Source organism: Pollachius pollachius (genome assembly GCF_949987615.1).
Source record: "Pollachius pollachius genome assembly, chromosome: 6".
Taxonomy (NCBI): Eukaryota; Metazoa; Chordata; class Actinopteri; order Gadiformes; family Gadidae; genus Pollachius; species Pollachius pollachius.
This window is the reverse complement of record NC_136939.1, coordinates 10,612,885-10,629,274: the sequence shown is the minus strand read 5'-3', so window position 1 is coordinate 10,629,274 and position 16,390 is coordinate 10,612,885. Positions and strand designations below refer to the sequence as shown.

General features: G+C 41.6%; 2 protein-coding genes across 3 annotated transcripts in view; both read left to right on the top strand.

The window, feature by feature from the left end:
- The first annotated feature begins 1,613 nt into the window (after positions 1 to 1,613).
- vps26bl (vacuolar protein sorting 26 homolog B, like) lies at positions 1,614 to 8,709 on the top strand. Its single transcript, XM_079738044.1, has 6 exons — positions 1,614 to 2,014; positions 3,343 to 3,499; positions 3,752 to 3,916; positions 4,552 to 4,727; positions 5,191 to 5,333; positions 5,659 to 8,709. The coding sequence occupies exons 1-6, from the start codon at positions 1,792 to 1,794 to the stop codon at positions 5,785 to 5,787; spliced, it is 993 nt and encodes a 330-aa protein (XP_079594170.1). The 5' UTR covers positions 1,614 to 1,791; the 3' UTR covers positions 5,788 to 8,709.
- A 1,478-nt stretch (positions 8,710 to 10,187) lies between these two features.
- arhgap32b (Rho GTPase activating protein 32b) overlaps positions 10,188 to 16,390 on the top strand; it is a 78,638-nt gene continuing 72,435 nt past the window's right edge. For both annotated transcript variants that reach the window (XM_079738284.1, XM_079738283.1), the window contains exon 1: positions 10,188 to 10,579. The gene's annotated coding sequence lies outside the window, so the exon portion shown is untranslated. The remainder of the gene's footprint in view (positions 10,580 to 16,390) is intronic.

Here is a 16,390-nt window from a genome sequence, read left to right as displayed (position 1 = left end):
GTTGAGCAAGAAATCCGTGCTCGCCCAGTGAGTTGAGAGAGCAGCCTGTAAGCTCCAGATGAGACGTGTACACCGAGGCCTCGAGAGTATAAAGCCGGTGAAGAGGCGGAAGAGACGAGAGCCCATCACTGTTGACACAAGGACACGGCCTATTTAGACAATATAGCAGCACAGAAAGACGAGGGGTTAGCACTGACGTCTTGGCAGCTAGTCAGAGGACAAACTCAAATGGTTGGGCTGTCCAGGGGGGGAATTCAGCCATTTGCTCGCACCAGGATGGGATCACAGCTGGGTGTTGCTGCTGAAATCTGGCTAAGGTCTCCTTCTGCAAGTTGAGCAACTTCTTGAACTTCCCTGGACAAAATAAGTAAGTCTTTGATGATTTGTACTTACTTTTGTATCGAGATCCCGGTGTGTGTTCACAGATTTTCCCCATTTGTCATATTTGTTGGAAACAGATTTCAGAAAAAGACAAATCCCTTCAACAGTGACAAGAAGGCCTAACGTGTCTATTTTTGGCCTTTGTCATGCAGTTATTGTCAGGTTTCGGTGCAAATCGCATTCTGACTTGTGTCTCTGCTCACTAGAAGGAGTCAAGCAGTTAAAAGGATTGTCTGCCAGTGAAGCATGTTCCTGGACCCGCCGAATAATTTCAAGTGACACAACGCACATGCACGCACACACACACACTTCACACCACACACACTGCACACCACATCAAACACACACGCGCGCGCGCACACACACGCACACACACACACACACACACACACACACACACACACACACACACACACACACACACACACACACACACAAACACTTAAGCGGCTTTCCAATTTCATCTCAGAGTGCAAAGTGAAATCTAGGCCTAATGTATGAATTCAACTGTCGTATTTGAATATAATCAATTAATTGAACCAGTTGAATAATCAACATAGATCATTCTCATATTTCAATAATCCATAACAACAAAGAGCATGGTTAGTGTCTAAATATGTAGTATACCATTGTTGCTATCCAATGAACATTCCCTGTGTTTATCATTCTGATCTACATTGTTCCATGGCTCGACCGCAGTACATCAAGGGTATCGGCTATAACAAGCGTAGGTCATTTTGCGCAATAACTTTTCCCTTCGAAAAGCTCTAATATTGTTTTCCTCCTGTGACTGTCTACCCCCTGATGGCGAGAAGCTGTCATCACACTTGTGATGACCAAATCTTGTTTTGGCTGTTTTCTCTTGATTGATGTCAATGTTAAGATGGTCAAACATATTAGATTATTAGAAAAGATATTAGATGTTTTCAATTAAATTAAATTCAAATAAAAAAAAATGTAAAGCCCGCTAGCCCGCTAGACAGGTGTCGTTTCTCACATGCCTCATTGTTGCGCCACAAAAACGCACCCTTGGCTGCAACACAGAACCTAAGTATTAATATATTTGAATATCTCTGTGATATCACTGTGATATTTATTAAATGATTGTGTATTAGTGTATGTATTCTGTCTCAGTACTGTCGGCAAATAATGCAACATTTAGAATATAATATACATTTGGTAACATGTGACTAACTATCTGCGCATGCGCAGTGTACCCGCGACTGTTGTGCTCAACAGCCTGCCTTTCATTGTATGCCACATACAGTAAAGTCAAAGTGCAAACGTAAAATATACTAATCGTTATTTACAACGCCATTTAAAATCTTGAAGTAGAGCGGCATTGTCCCGAAAGGACACATCTAAAGACCTGAGGCGACGAGGCTAACGTAGCTGAAGATAGCTGCAGCTATGAGCTTCTTCGGTTTTGGCCAAAGTGCGGACATAGACATAGTTTTAAACGATGCAGAAACAAGAAAAAAAGCGGAGCACAAAGGCGAAGACGGCAAAAAGGAAAAGTATTTCTTGTTCTACGACGGGGAGACGGTGTCGGGGAAAGTAAACGTGACGCTCAAAAACCCGGGCAAGCGGCTGGAGCACAGCGGCATCAAGATCGAGTTCGTCGGCCAGATCGGTGAGACCGCCCGGGCCTGTACTTTGATCTCACATTTCACATGAGGGGGCCATGGTTTTAAAGTCATTTAGTGACGGTTTTGTACCACTTAAACGCCACATTATACCTAGCAAGGGAACATGCCGTTGAAAGTGTTAAATGTCACTTTTCATAGCTCACAAGTGTCAAGTCCCGTGACAGATCTAGCCAGCTTGCAGCCGTTTGCGCCTGACGCATCAGCTGAGTCGACAGAGAAAAGGGGTGGGTTGACCTTATTCTACGTCCATAGGGTTGGCAGGGAGTCTGCAACCGTTGACTTGTTGAGAAAGAAATGTGGTCTGCATAAGACAGGTTGATTGCAAAAAAAAATCGTCCAAGGAGGAGGTAGACCTATCCACTGTGTGTCAGCAATATATTAGCAATATATTAGCAATAACTGACGCTTGTATCGATAGAGAGAATGCGTAGTCAAATACACTGGAAGGCTTAGATGTGTTAGGAAATACAGTGTCCCCCGATCATGCGTCTGACGCCACATATCTACACACTTCCGGGTTGCACAGCCCATGTTTTTCTGATTCCCACATGTCGGCATTCTAGCAAGCCCGGCCTGTGATGCATCTGGTTTAAACAAGTTTAGTTTCAGGGCTTTGATAGTTCAATGCGCTTTGCTTTTGCTGAGGTGGATTTAATGAGGATGCTTCTCGGTTGAGCTCAGGGCAATGACCGAGAGGGGACGTTTGCGACATCACCTGACCCTGTGAAAAGATGTGGAGCCTAAACAGTGACAATGATACAGACAACAATGATATAGCTGTACACCATATGACTTCCCTTGATCCTTAGAGGCCGAGGCATAACCACAATAAATATGAAATCTTAATATCATAGGACCATAACACCAGATCGGACCTCAAATCTTTAACAGGGCAGGTTCTTACTCCAGCAGGTATACTAGTCAAACATTTAATAATGCCAACTTTATTTCCACAACACCCAGGTACAAACAATATTTTGATCAAACACTGGATAGCCCTGTCAGTCACATTTAAGGCAAACATTATTTCACAAATGATATGACTGTGTTTATTAAGCTATATATCAGTCAATACATTTGTAACAAAGTCAAAATAAAGATTAGCTCTTACACTATCATTAATATGGGAGTTAACAGCCCCCCCTGCACAATGTTGCCATGTTATTTTCAGTCATTGACTGTTTGTGCTTCCTGTATGCACTATGTCTGCACATTTTTTACATGTATCAAAAAACGTCGCAGTCTGCTAAATGTCTAGACTTAATGCATTTAAATATGTAATATGTATATCTGAACTGCATGTTATTTCCAGAGCTCTACTATGACCGGGGTAACCACCATGAGTTTGTGTCGCTGGTGAAGGACCTGGCTCGTCCCGGAGAGATGACACAGTCTCAGACATTCGACTTTGACTTCACACACGTGGAGAAGCCCTACGAGACATACAGCGGTGCAAACGTCAAACTGCGGTAAGAAAATTCCGGGGGCAATTAAAGCGAGATTCTGCATTCATCTAAACGATAGGTCATTTGAAATACAGGATCTGTGTTGTTGGCCAAACACAGACCACTGATTTCCTTAGAGTCAGAGTTAGTGAAGCGCATTTTATGGAAACAAGGTGACTCATAAAATGTTGTTGAGTTGTTATTTTAAACCATTGTGTCTCTCATCATGCATTGTCAGTCACATGACCCATTTCCTCTTAATCCTTTCCAACTCAGCTACTTCCTGCGGGCGACGGTGGGCCGGCGGTTGAACGACATCACCAAAGAGCTAGACATTGTGGTGCACACGCTCAGTAGCTACCCGGAGATCAACTCCTCCATCAAGATGGAAGTGGGCATTGAGGACTGTCTGCACATCGAGTTTGAGTACAACAAGTCAAAGTAGGTGGTGCTTGAGACGGAATGGTTCCATGTGTTTGAGGACACTGGGCAAGATCAGAGGAGCAAAACAATGAAAACATATTGAAAGATAAAGTATATGTTAAAGAAGCTTTCTGTAATATGTGAGAGTTGTAAAGGGTGAGAACAAAAAGTAGGGGAAGAGAGCATGATTTAAAACTAAACACACTAAACAACCCACCCTCTACTCCCTCCCTTCCTCCCGAAATCACATTTAGAAGTGTTGGATTACGCAAACCTGTGATTGTTATGGAGAGATGGATTCCCAGACCCAATCACGGAACAGATGCCCTGATTGCAAAGAAATGAGCCAGGAGGCATCTGAAATTGAAATTGAAAGCCATACAGAAGCAGGCGCAGTCAACTTGAAACCAATATTCTCACTGCTTATTTCACTCCCTAATAGCTGAAGGATGGCGGTGCTAACTCTTAACAAATTACACTCAAATAAGTGCTCTTAAATCTTGCCCACAGCAATATTTTAATTCTCTATACCGTTATAAAATAACCATTTGGCTTCGGTCTAAGAGAAGAGGGGTAGTGAGGAGTCCCAGGAAGTGTCAAAGCTGTCCGGTAGCAGTGTGTTCTCACTCCCCTCACTCCCCCTCCATGTTCAGGTATCACCTGAAAGACGTGATCGTAGGCAAGATCTACTTCCTCCTGGTGCGGATTAAGATCCGGCACATGGAGATCGACATCATCAAGCGGGAAACCACAGGCACAGGGCCCAACGTCTACCACGAGAACGAGACCATCGCAAAGTACGAGATCATGGATGGAGCACCAGTCAGAGGTACCTTGCTCTGTCCTGGTCTGTGTTTGTGTTGTTTGGGAACCTTTTGTGTGTCATAAGAGTATTCAGCCCGGTCCTCAAACGAAACCTAGCTCAATTGGTCGGTTTTCAATTATAATTTGAATAATGGGTGTTTAGAGTATGGTGTCGAGGTAGTTCGCCTCCCATACGATATGTCACAGGTTTGACCTCCAATGTCCCAAGAAATCGAAGGTGCCCAACCGATCAATGACCGGTACCTCGCTGTAGTTCGCTTTAGACCAAAGCATCTTGCCGTCTGCAAAATAACTCGATAGAAAAAGTCTCTAAATAGAACCTCTTGTATATAAGCTTGTTGTTCTTCTTTTGAGCACATGACGACCCTCATCACAGCAGACGGATGCCGTCGTCTAGCCTTTCGTATCACCCGGATTACTTGACACTTTACTGAAGTTGAATTGGATCTATGTTGTCGCTGCTGCAGGGGAGTCCATCCCCATCCGGCTGTTCCTGGCCGGCTATGAGATGACGCCGACCATGAAGGACGTCAACAAGAAGTACTCTGTGCGCTACTACCTCAACCTGGTGCTCATAGACGAGGAGGAGAGGCGCTATTTCAAGCAGCAGGTACCAACACACACACACACACACACACATGCACATGCACAGGCAAAAACACAATGCAGTGTTGACTGCCAGTTAATCCACTCCTTAAAAGGCCCAGTCTGTAGAATTAATGGCATCTAGCGGTGAAGTTGCAGAATGCAACCCGCTGGATGCCCGCCCCCCCTAATTTTGAAAGTGTGCTCAAAGTTGACAATGAAGAAAATACATTATTACAATCTGAGCTTGATAGACTTGCATACTCCCATCTCTGGGTCCCCTTACAAGAAAACAATGTGATGATGCAGGACTTGTTCTTGAGGGTTTCTGACACAACGCGGTTCCCCAGGAAATCACGCTGTGGAGGAAGGGAGACGTCATGAGGAAGAGCATGTCCCAGCAAGCGGCCATCGCCTCTCAGCGCTTCGAGGGCACGCCCAGAGTGGAGAAGTCCCCGGCCCTGGAGGATGACAGCTAAAGTCTGAGAGAGAGAGAGAGAGAGAGAGAGAGAGAGAGAGAGAGAGAGAGAGAGAGAGAGAGAGAGAGAGAGAGAGAGAGAGAGAGAGAGAGAGAGAGAGAGAGAGAGAGAGAGAGAGAGAGAGAGAGAGAGAGAGAGAGAGAGAGAGAGAGAGAGAGAGAGAGAGAGAGACTCCCTTTAAGGACCCCACACTGTTCTGCTGTTTGATTTCTGATGGAATGTACTTTTTTTATTTCTATTTTGTGAGTGAGGAAGAGTAAGGAATTGTGCATTCAACTGCAGCGAGCACCAGATGGATTTTTACTCAGAAATAACTACTTTTTTTATGACATTTTCATTTTATTTCATTATTTTTGTTTTTTATGAGAAAAACGACCATAATCTGGTACTCAAGGGAAGGATTTTGAAAGGTTTTTCAAAAATGGTAGTGCTCCGGAATTGGGATGTGTATGTAACCAACTGCCATCTATAGCATGTCTCCAATGTCATCCAGAGAAGCGAGAACTGCATTTGTCTTTTATAAGACTTTGGCCACTTTACGTCAGTAAACTGGTCCACCTTTTTTGATGATACTGATTGGTCAAATTTTTCCTCTTAACTTTTGAGGAAATCACATTGAGTTTTTTTTTAAGCATCTACAATGGAAGATGTATAAGAAGTTTAAAGCCAACTGCAGGGTTTTATTGATTGCACTTAAAGGCAGACAATGAGGATGACATTTTTGATCTTTAGAGCATTGTCTTATAACTTTGCTTGAACCCTCTCCATACATTCCAAGCCTTTCACTATCCTTCTCAAAAGAAATTCAACTTTGTATGTACAACATCCATTTTACCAGCATTTTAATATGGTTTTGATGGTATTTCAGTTGAAAACTAAAAAAGGATTGTTTTGTAAATTTGCTGCTGCTAAAACAAGTATGTGTGTGCGACTTTTAAACAAAACCCCATTGTATAATTCACAGTTAATTAACTCCATTTGTAGCCTGCCAATACTATTTGCTCTTTAATCAGTTTTAACTTTTCATTTTTCTTTGATCCATGCCAATTATTTAAAGTATGAGAGTCAAGAGACTAGTGTTTTCAAAATAAATAAGTTGACTCGTGATTTTGCCAAAAAAAAAGCCCTCCACTCCACTAATCCCTGGGTTTATCAAGAGAAATGAAATTTCACCAATGGTCTGCCTGTAGCTAATGTAGATGCCTGCAACATCAGGCTAGTAGGCTAGACTGGCCAGGCCACCTCTTACGTCTGACGTTGCCAGTAGTTGTATAGAACTGTGCCTCACTGTCTGTTGCCAAATGGTTTCAGATTTGCCCTTAAAAAATGGATGTTGTTTCCTTTAAAGTGGGTTTTTAATTTTTAGATGTGGCACACACCCAGGTCCTATGGTGACCACAATGTTCAGACTCACGCACACACACAGCAGTCTTCATTCTATGCTGGTTCTGTTATTGCTGTTGAAACCCTGACCCAACCTCTCCTCCTCTCCGCACTACATCTTGGTTTAAAGAAGGTATAGGGTGGCTTATCTCACACGTTCGTGTTGGTCTCGTCTCAGCTGTCCTGGGTCCTGCTAAAGGCTTCTCACTGTGTCTGCATAGTTCTGTATCTCAACCGGAGAGGAATAGTGCAGGCCTTGCCTTCACACCATGTGGTGGTGGTGGTTGTTGATGAGCGCGTTATTGTGCGTGCCTCAGAGCAACTCGGACAGTAGTTTGACCGTTTGGATCTTCAATGCTATTCTAGGTTGCTTGAGGCCTAGATCAATTACTCAGGACATAGGTCAATGCCATCTTAGAGGAGGTGTTGAAGCCCTGGATGGCAGTATACGTGCATATTGTGTTTGAGTCATATCCTAAAGACCATGGTTGGATGGGTGAGCATTGAGAGGTAATTGTTTTTCTGGTTCAACATTCAGTTGCACTGCCACTCTTTAATGTATATAAGATGTGTATATTTGTATCTCTAAAAAAACCTTTAAGAGTAAAAAGCACTGAAGCCATGCGTCCAGGGCTCAGCCTGATTCATACTGCTTGGCCTGTATTATTTTTCATGTCTGCAAGTTATATCACTATAAATCTTTGCTGTTTAACCTTTCTTAGCATTTATTATGACGGGATGATGCTAGGCAGTTAATAAACTGTTTCATAAGATCACCTTATCAGACACATTAAGGTTTGTTTTTAACTGGTACGACCAATAACAGGAATACTTGAGATTTCTTGCAGGATATAAAGACATTTTTATAGATTTCAATTTTCTTTCTGCAATGCTCTTTATCATGACATTTCATCAACGTATAATCTTCCTTTGTCCCTTGACTTCAATAAGTCATGTATTGAAAATGTCAAGTAGGCCTACTGTGTGTGTGTGCGTGTGTGCATGGCCATTGTTGTGTCCTTGAAAAGTTGTTTGTGTTTCCCTTTTTTTAGAGGTACATCCTACTCCACATCTTTTCCTGGTTTACTCATTGTGTTTTGTCAGTTTGCCCTTCAAAAATTAAGCCATTAGTATTGGAGGATTTGGGCAGTGAGAGCAATCCGTGCAGTGTTTACTAACCTACTTTGTGACGAGAATGCAAATAAAAAATAGAGTGAGAAAATATTAGGAAATACAGAACACATGTACAATGTAAAATAGCTCCTTTGTACATGAAATGTTTCGCTCGCTATAATTTTTAGCATGTTTTCTATTTCTGTGCAATTTTTAATTAAAATAATAATTTAGTCTTATTACACAGGAACATGTTTGAATTATCAATTTTAGAACATTTCTGTCCATGAATCCTGGTATTAAACTTTAAATGTATTTTTAAATACCTGAAAATGTACTAATTCATCATGGAGCATATATTCTGCACTCCATAAAGGTGTATTACTATTGTTAAAGCTATTTGCCATTACAGACTCGACTAACTAATGACTCGAATTATTGATTTGAAATAGTTATTTCTAAAATGTGAAAGCATCCTAACTCAATATAATTAACTTTCATGACCCCCAGGTAATCTTTCACCACTTTAAGATGCAAACCTATGTGCATACCTTGCAGTATTCTGACGCCATTTGTAGATTTTCAGAGCACCTTTAACCTCTTGCTTTTACAATGACTGCAAAAGAGTATTAGTTCACCCCTTCCAGCTGCCATCTGCAGAACAATTTGACTTGCACTATAATGGATGGTTTAATAGGTTGACACTAAGTTCAGCATGTATGCGAAGCAAACATTGATTCATGCTAGGTTTTCCTGAATTATGAGTGTCGAAGCATTTTTCAGGCCCAGATACCATCACCTCTCCAAACAAAAACATTGCGCAAATATTCCGCAAGGGCACATTCTTGTGAAATACGTGCAATGGATAACTGAGAAGTGATTCATCTAAACTTCTGCTCATATCATGCAAACCGTTTCTCCAATGGCATGTATTAAATTGTATTTAATGTTATTTCATTCTGAAACAGTAATAGGTAGTCTAAATAAGTACAGCAAAAAAAATGACACTGGAAGTAGTAGTTTGGTGACATAGATCCAGCTCTTCTGAGTTTTTTGTGTGATTTATGTAGGTACCTGCTATGGCCTTTATTCCATTACTTGGTCGACAACACTGTTTGGAAACAGTTTGGAAAATAGATCTCCTTAATGACCCATCTTCTTGCAGTCGTCACTAAACCACTGGTGTCCCCGCTTGCAGGAATAAACGCTCCATTGTTGTCTCTCTCTGTGCCCACAAGCGATCTGACAGCATTCGTAGGCCTACCTCATGTAGGAGGATAAAAGCTACTCAGTTTTGTTGGAATTACGTCAAGGGTGTAAGAGGAAAATGCCAAACTTTTCATGAGGTGTTATTACCAGGCTATAGCACTGACGCCCTCTATTGGTTAAACGCTGAAGGTGTAGATCAAAGGGAGGCGCAGAGATAAGACATTCCCTACCAATAGTCGAATACAATACCAAATCATTGAACACAGTGTACACCAGAGCTTCAGTTAAGCCTTCAACACCAACATGCCCATCGCAGTTATCTGAGGGCCTGGTTTGTGATTAGCCTAGTGGTTAAACGTATTCAATAAAGCAAGGCCAACGTGTGGTATTCAAAAACCAAACAAGTTCCAGCAGTGTTTTGAACAGTTCAGCTGTGTCGCGGTGGGCTTGGCAGGCGGAGCGGCGTGCAACATACGTCTCGCGGCTGCTCCCCTGGCTGCGCGAGGCTGCGCACAGCGTACCATTCTGAATGATACCCACGCGCCCTGTGCTCGCTCCCGCCACAAACTGGATTCATTGGTTATCGACGCGCGCGCTCTGCAAGTTGCCGTACGACCAGGGGATTGAACCGTTCGCTCGTTCCACGTTAAGTTTTCACCTCGTAAAGGGCGTCCTTAGAGCCTACGGGACTTTAGTGAATTTGTTTGTTTTAAGAGCCGAGAGAGCGCCACGTTAAACCTCCCGGGGTGAAGGTATTTCATTGAGGATGGTCAGTAAAGTGATTTAAATCCGCCGTTCATGAGCCGTGTCCTGTGGGAACGGTTTTGTTCGCGGCTCGATAATGACGAGGGGGCTGCCGGGGTCGTTACCTACGGTTTAGCACCAGTCGTTTGAAACGTGTTTTCGGTGGAGAATGATCTCCGAAGTGTTTTTGCTCTGATGGATGAAGCCGTGCTGGTGGATCCGCTGTTGAAGACGCCGAGGGGAGATAACAGCAGCAGCACAACACTACAGAGCGACAGCGAAAGCTAAGCCCACCGACGCCGACGTTAACATCAGGTCACCCGCTCTGTTCTGACCCATACAGGTATTTCTCATACGTATTACTTGTTTACAGATATGCGAGTTTGCGATTAATGGTTGGGCTTCTTTGGGGGCGCATCTGTTTACATCTGCAGCGTGTGTTACATGGACATGGTCGGTACATGTGTGTCAGTGAACCAGATTCAACATATGCATGGAGGCAATGTAAAGCAGCCGTACTCAACCCGAGCCTGGCGTCTATTTGCATAAGCAATGTTGCCTGTGTGCTGTCCCTAAGTTTGTAGGGAGATGCGTCCACTCAAATGTCCCCAACGCGCTGCATTCCCATCGTATGTCTAGCCTTACCGGAGGGATTTCTGTGCATGTTTCCAGTTATAACCAAAAATCCAATAGCAATGTTTCCGAAACCTTTAATCGTTATGCTGATTCAATAAAGATAACGCTACCTTGAATTATACGATTGATTAAGCCTACTTTAAGGTAAAACAAACTCGAAATTAGAGGTTGGCTTGATGTGCAAGAGATGATGTATCATATCATATCATCTCGTATAATCATTCGCTGCACTATTATGTTGTCCTTCTTGATTAATGCTATTTAAAACACCTATTCGAGTGAAGCCTACATTCATTCACACCTGGGCACCCTGGTAGCAGTCTACATGCCATCCTCAGATACACTATCCTTTTAAAAGGACACGAATCGATTGGATATAGCACATGTTATTTGTTTTGGAGTCATGTTTATAATTTATTTACCGAAGGTGTGGAGTGCCTTTAAAGTGTTTTGTTGTATAAACGCAGCCCCCCCCCGCCATTTCGACAATGTATTGCCTGCTCCCCACTGTCTTTTTACATTTAGAGAATGGAGGTTGATCAGTTTGGGGTTCCCACCAGAATAGAGCACCCTTCTTTGTCTTGTACAAGTTCCACTTAAAAGTCAGCCACAGACTGAGAGCTGGACGACGGAGAAGGTTTATTCTTACCAGGTCCTCAAACTGATGGATGGGGGGATGCTATATTCATGAAAAAAATAACGTGGTAAATGTAGATGAGGTCCTTGGCAAGGAACAGTGAGATTTGTGTCCTCCAGGTCTTTCTGCTGTGGCATGGAGGAATTGGGGCCGCAACATTTAAGGAACGGGCTCAAATGACTCATCAGTTTAATGGCCTGTTTTCTTATGTGGCTTAATTTGTACAGATCGAAGGCCTTATGGGTCTATACTTATTTGCTGTGCTTTTCTTGTAATTCCTATTTGTCTATACTCATTCTACGTTTGATGCATTTGAAATGGGTTTGTTTTCAAGAAAACAATCTGTTTCCTACATTTGGCATGTACTTATATGGTGGTCATTTTATCAAGAGAATAAATGAGTAAGCATGAATTGTACGTACCATAACCACAAGACTTCCAGTGCTACATCACCACATAACTTGTCGTTCTGGAAAGGATTAATCATTGTGCTGCTTGCTCTGTAAAGGATGGCTGACATCAGGACATTCAGTAACAGGACTGTGCAACCTTGTCTCCGATGCCCTATTACTGACACAATCGCCAATCAATTGCCCCTGAAAACAAATGGCTGTGAAAAAGCGTATTAAGATTTGTGGCATTCATAGTGATTTACTGTCCCAAGCCTAGCCACTCGTAGCACAGCCGAGAATTGATTTGTTTTTCTTATCTGTGTATGAATGAAGCATAGCCTAGTGTTGCATGTATTTGTGTTATGTCATGTTGTGTACACATCTTCTGTCAGGATAAGATGCAATAAAATAGTGTTGCTTACGGTAAGGTGGGGGCTGTTAAATCTTTACTCTGGTATTGTCTTAACCAGGAATCCTCACTGGTTTGGTCCTTTTTAATAGTTTAGAGATCAAAAACGATATGGCCTGTCCACCACCAAATCTTGATACACAAAGACAATTGAGAAAAGAAGGCATGATTTAGTGTTGATTCTGAAACTAGGCCTATATGCTTTCGAAAATTACAATCTATCTTCAGGGGTGCACTGCAGTCACACTTACAGAATAATTTCACACTGACCCTATATGAACCATTCACAGAGGTCTTTAGTAAGGCCTGCAATTAAAACTTTTGAAACTTTTATGGGTTGGGCTCAGGGGAGGCTACTTACTTTAATAGTCCATTGATCAAATACGCACTGGAACACATTTGAAGCACCTATGCCAGCAAGGAAAACACTCACAAACAAGCAGGCTGTACAGGGCTGTTCTCACGAACAGGGATGAGTGGGTTCCTCCTTAAGATTTGGAGAGCACAAGGACGCCCAATCTTTCACGGATGGTCTTCGAAAGGAGTAGGCTTCTTATCCACTATGGTGATGAACTCACTAATGATGGCTTGCCCTTGCGTGTTGGTGTGTTTTTAAAATGACCATTTCACATAGGATTTTATGATGCAGCATTGGGGGGGTTTGTCCATCGGGTTATATGCATCATGGCTCCTTGAGTAAAGTAAATGCCATCGCAGTTATGCAGGCAATACATTTAGGTTGTCAGGCTGAAACGTTAATTTCATCTTTCACAGCTGCTGTAGCACTGCCAGTTGAGTAACTACTGGCTTCAGCAGACCATGTTGCATTAAGATTAGAGGGATTCATTAAAAGTATTTGGATGTGGTTTTATTGTTGCCCATGGTTCATTTATCTCAAACAATCAGGCTTCAGTAACCCTGTTGCTGAGGGAGACCAGATGTTGTTATAATTGTGGGTTCACATCTTTTGCAACTACGAGGGATAGATGAGAGTTGAGGATGGTTACAGGTGCAATTCCTTAGGGCACTTACCGCAGACAAATAAAAGTTAAAACTAATTATTAAAGATATATTGTTATTTCCAATGTAATCCTATGTAATATGCTGTGTTACAGGTTCGTTTTTGCTATGTTACAGTAAACCTTATGTCCAGAAGTTGTTACTGAATTAATGCAATTGAATTGTTTGCGGAGAAGCAACACACCCGATACATTTATTTGTCAAAATGTCTGTTTGGGGATACGGAAATTCAGTCAGCCATACATTTTGAATTGAATCAGCCCCATTTTAAAATTGGTCGCCGGACTGATTGGACCCCACACCGCTGTTATGCAACCAACCACTTTGTTTTGTTTACTCATTTGTGTCGCTGAAACCTCTCAGGCTTTCAAAGGTCTTGTTGTTTCAGAGGTTCTTCTATTTTCTTTCTATCCTCAGCGGCTTCGCACAAAGGCAGACATGACCTCTGAACCCGGCCTCAGAAATGAATGTATTGTGTTGAACCAAACAGCCATTGTGTGTTTCTTCTGCACGGTCATTAATTATACATATTGCATAGCATCGACGATCCCGTGTCCTGAAACACATGAAGCACCATGAGCCAGAGAAGAGGACTCTTCTTCACTTGTCGTGTTTCTCAGTACATCCTCATTCAAGATGACTGCACAGTCACAGGCCTCAGTGATTGCCACAGAACTCCCAGCAGAGATTCCGATCCCCCCGTTTACAATTCTGGCATTGAGAATGGCGGCTTTGGTTAGAAAGCTGCCAGGATATTCCCACAATAGCAGGGCGGAGGATAATGAGGTGGTCCTGACGGGATGGAATTCCCATTCAAGGCCGTCTTGGCAGCAAGTTTGTGCAACAACTCAAAAGATTCACTTTGGGGGGACTGGGAAGGCGATACTCCTGTCTGCCGTGGCAGGGAATCTGTCCCTGTCCAATATGTTATGACAACACAAGCAAAGCTTACTGTCCCCATTGGAGGCTTGCTGAGGCACACATTTCTTCACTATATTTTTCCTATGTCGTTTTTTTCCAATTCATTTATATTATTATGCAGGCGGCTGTATAAAAGCAGAATAATATGTAATGCTGGTTTAAAAAAAAAGAGTTATTTCCAAAAAATATAATGCCTACATAAGAGTGGTGTTGCAGAAAGTGGTGATCTAATTTAATGGAGTTGCAAATCATAAGACGACGAAGAATGCATATGAAAGCAAAACTCTGCCATAGGGTTTATAAATTTATAAGCCTTTGAATTTTCTATGTGGAAATGTGAAGACCTTTTGAAAACATAACAACGAAACACAGATTCAGGTAATCTGAATATACTTCAGTTTGAAAATGTATCGCTGGAATTATCTGATCTAATGTTTTGACAAGTTTAATAAGTTATGAATATCTTGTTTGAAATAGCTGCAACTTCAGCTTTGTTGTTGAATTGTTGAACACTGAAATAAATATATTTGTAATCGTGTTTTTTGTAATGACATGTTCAATGTTGTTCACAAAATTCATTGGCTTTAAAATTTTTAAACACATTGGCAGTGATTTGCTTCCGTTAATGACTCCTCTGAGCTCTTGGCTTTTTTTAATTAAGTTTGTTTGTCCTGTCAGTTTACCTTTTTTGTCTTTAAGTTTGCTTTTATGTCAGAATATAAAAAACATTCATATGTTAGTGGCAATATTGTAACCATGAATGAAATAAAATCATTCCTCAACTCGTGGCTTTGTATATTAAGTAGTTATTATTCTGCAACTGTATTGGGGTTGGAATGCTTCTAAGCCCGCAAAAGAAACATAATACACTAAAAAAATCCTCTAAAAGACACAATATTTATAATAGTATAAATGGTATTGGCAACCCCTGATGTTTGTTTCTGTAATTCTGCTTACAGAAACTAATTAAGAATGAGTGAACGTTTCTTCTTGGGTGAGGTTATGTTTTTGATTGAGCATTCCAAAGCATAGACATTCATAAAGCATAGCCCTCTGACGCATCGCACTCCTACATTCACTTGTTAGAGCTCCTTGTGACAGTTGGGCTTCAGCGGATGCCTTGTCCGGGTGCCTTCCATCACCTGTGGATTTGGAAGCCAGTAATTAGGTCAATGGGTGTCGCCTTAGTGGGCCCTAAGGGCTATTTATTTTATTGTTTTTATCAATCAATGCTACGGTAGTGAATATGAACTGTTGATATGGTTTGTTGATTGTGTTGACCTTACACTATTTTAAAACACTATTTCCTTTAAATAATATTTATTTGGCCTTGGGGGCACAAGGATATCGGTGCAATTGAGTGTTTTTGGTGTCCTTTGTAGTACTGCTGTACTCTCTCCCTTTCATACATTTCCCCCTCTGAAGGGGCTCTGTTCTTTGCTAAAGCACCACTCCTTTTGGCTTTCTCGTCCTTCTCTCCAGTCATCTTTGTAATATTTTCAAATGATGGATATGTGAAACTCTCGACAAACTACTGCTTTTCTTGGCCATAAAGAGTCAAGATCTTTAAAATTCTTTAGATTTGTCTTGCACATTCTTGCCTACAGAAATGACATGTCTCTTTGAATTCACCAATCTTCGCACTGCATTGAGAGTTTTGAAGCGTATTGAATGGCTCTCATTAACTTGTTTTTCGCATCTGAGAGAAATGAGTTGGTTTCCATGGAAGATGGAACTTGTAGAAAAGTTCAATGCTGGTGGCAATGCATGTCTATATATTTCTATATATCCTTTGCGCTGATGCTTTGAGGGTTAAAACCAGCATTTTTAATTATGGTTTTAACTTTTTTTTAACATCTATTGTATTTGTTCAATAAATCGAGGAAAGTTGGACATTATCAAGTTCTTCCATCCTCCTTCCTTTTACGTCATGCTTTTCTTATTAAATTTGTGAGCCAGGCCTCAATTTCCATAAATCAATACTGACATTGTTTTGATGGCCGAACCCATTTCACACATTTTTCTAGGCTTAGGCTATCTATTTCAGTGAGCTTCAACTTGTTTGAAACCCTTCATTTTACCAAAGAACGTGTGTTTGTGAACAATGAGGAACTAGTTTGAATTGTCCTTAAATCAATC

Bases quoted from the DNA above. Each gene is read 5' to 3' on its own strand.
- vps26bl (XM_079738044.1), top strand. From the start codon at position 1,792: ATGAGCTTCTTCGGTTTTGGCCAAAGTGCGGACATAGACATAGTTTTA. The intron at 2,015-3,342 runs GTGAGACCGCCC...TGTTATTTCCAG, and splicing joins CGAGTTCGTCGGCCAGATCG to AGCTCTACTATGACCGGGGT. The intron at 4,728-5,190 runs GTACCTTGCTCT...TCGCTGCTGCAG, and splicing joins GGATGGAGCACCAGTCAGAG to GGGAGTCCATCCCCATCCGG.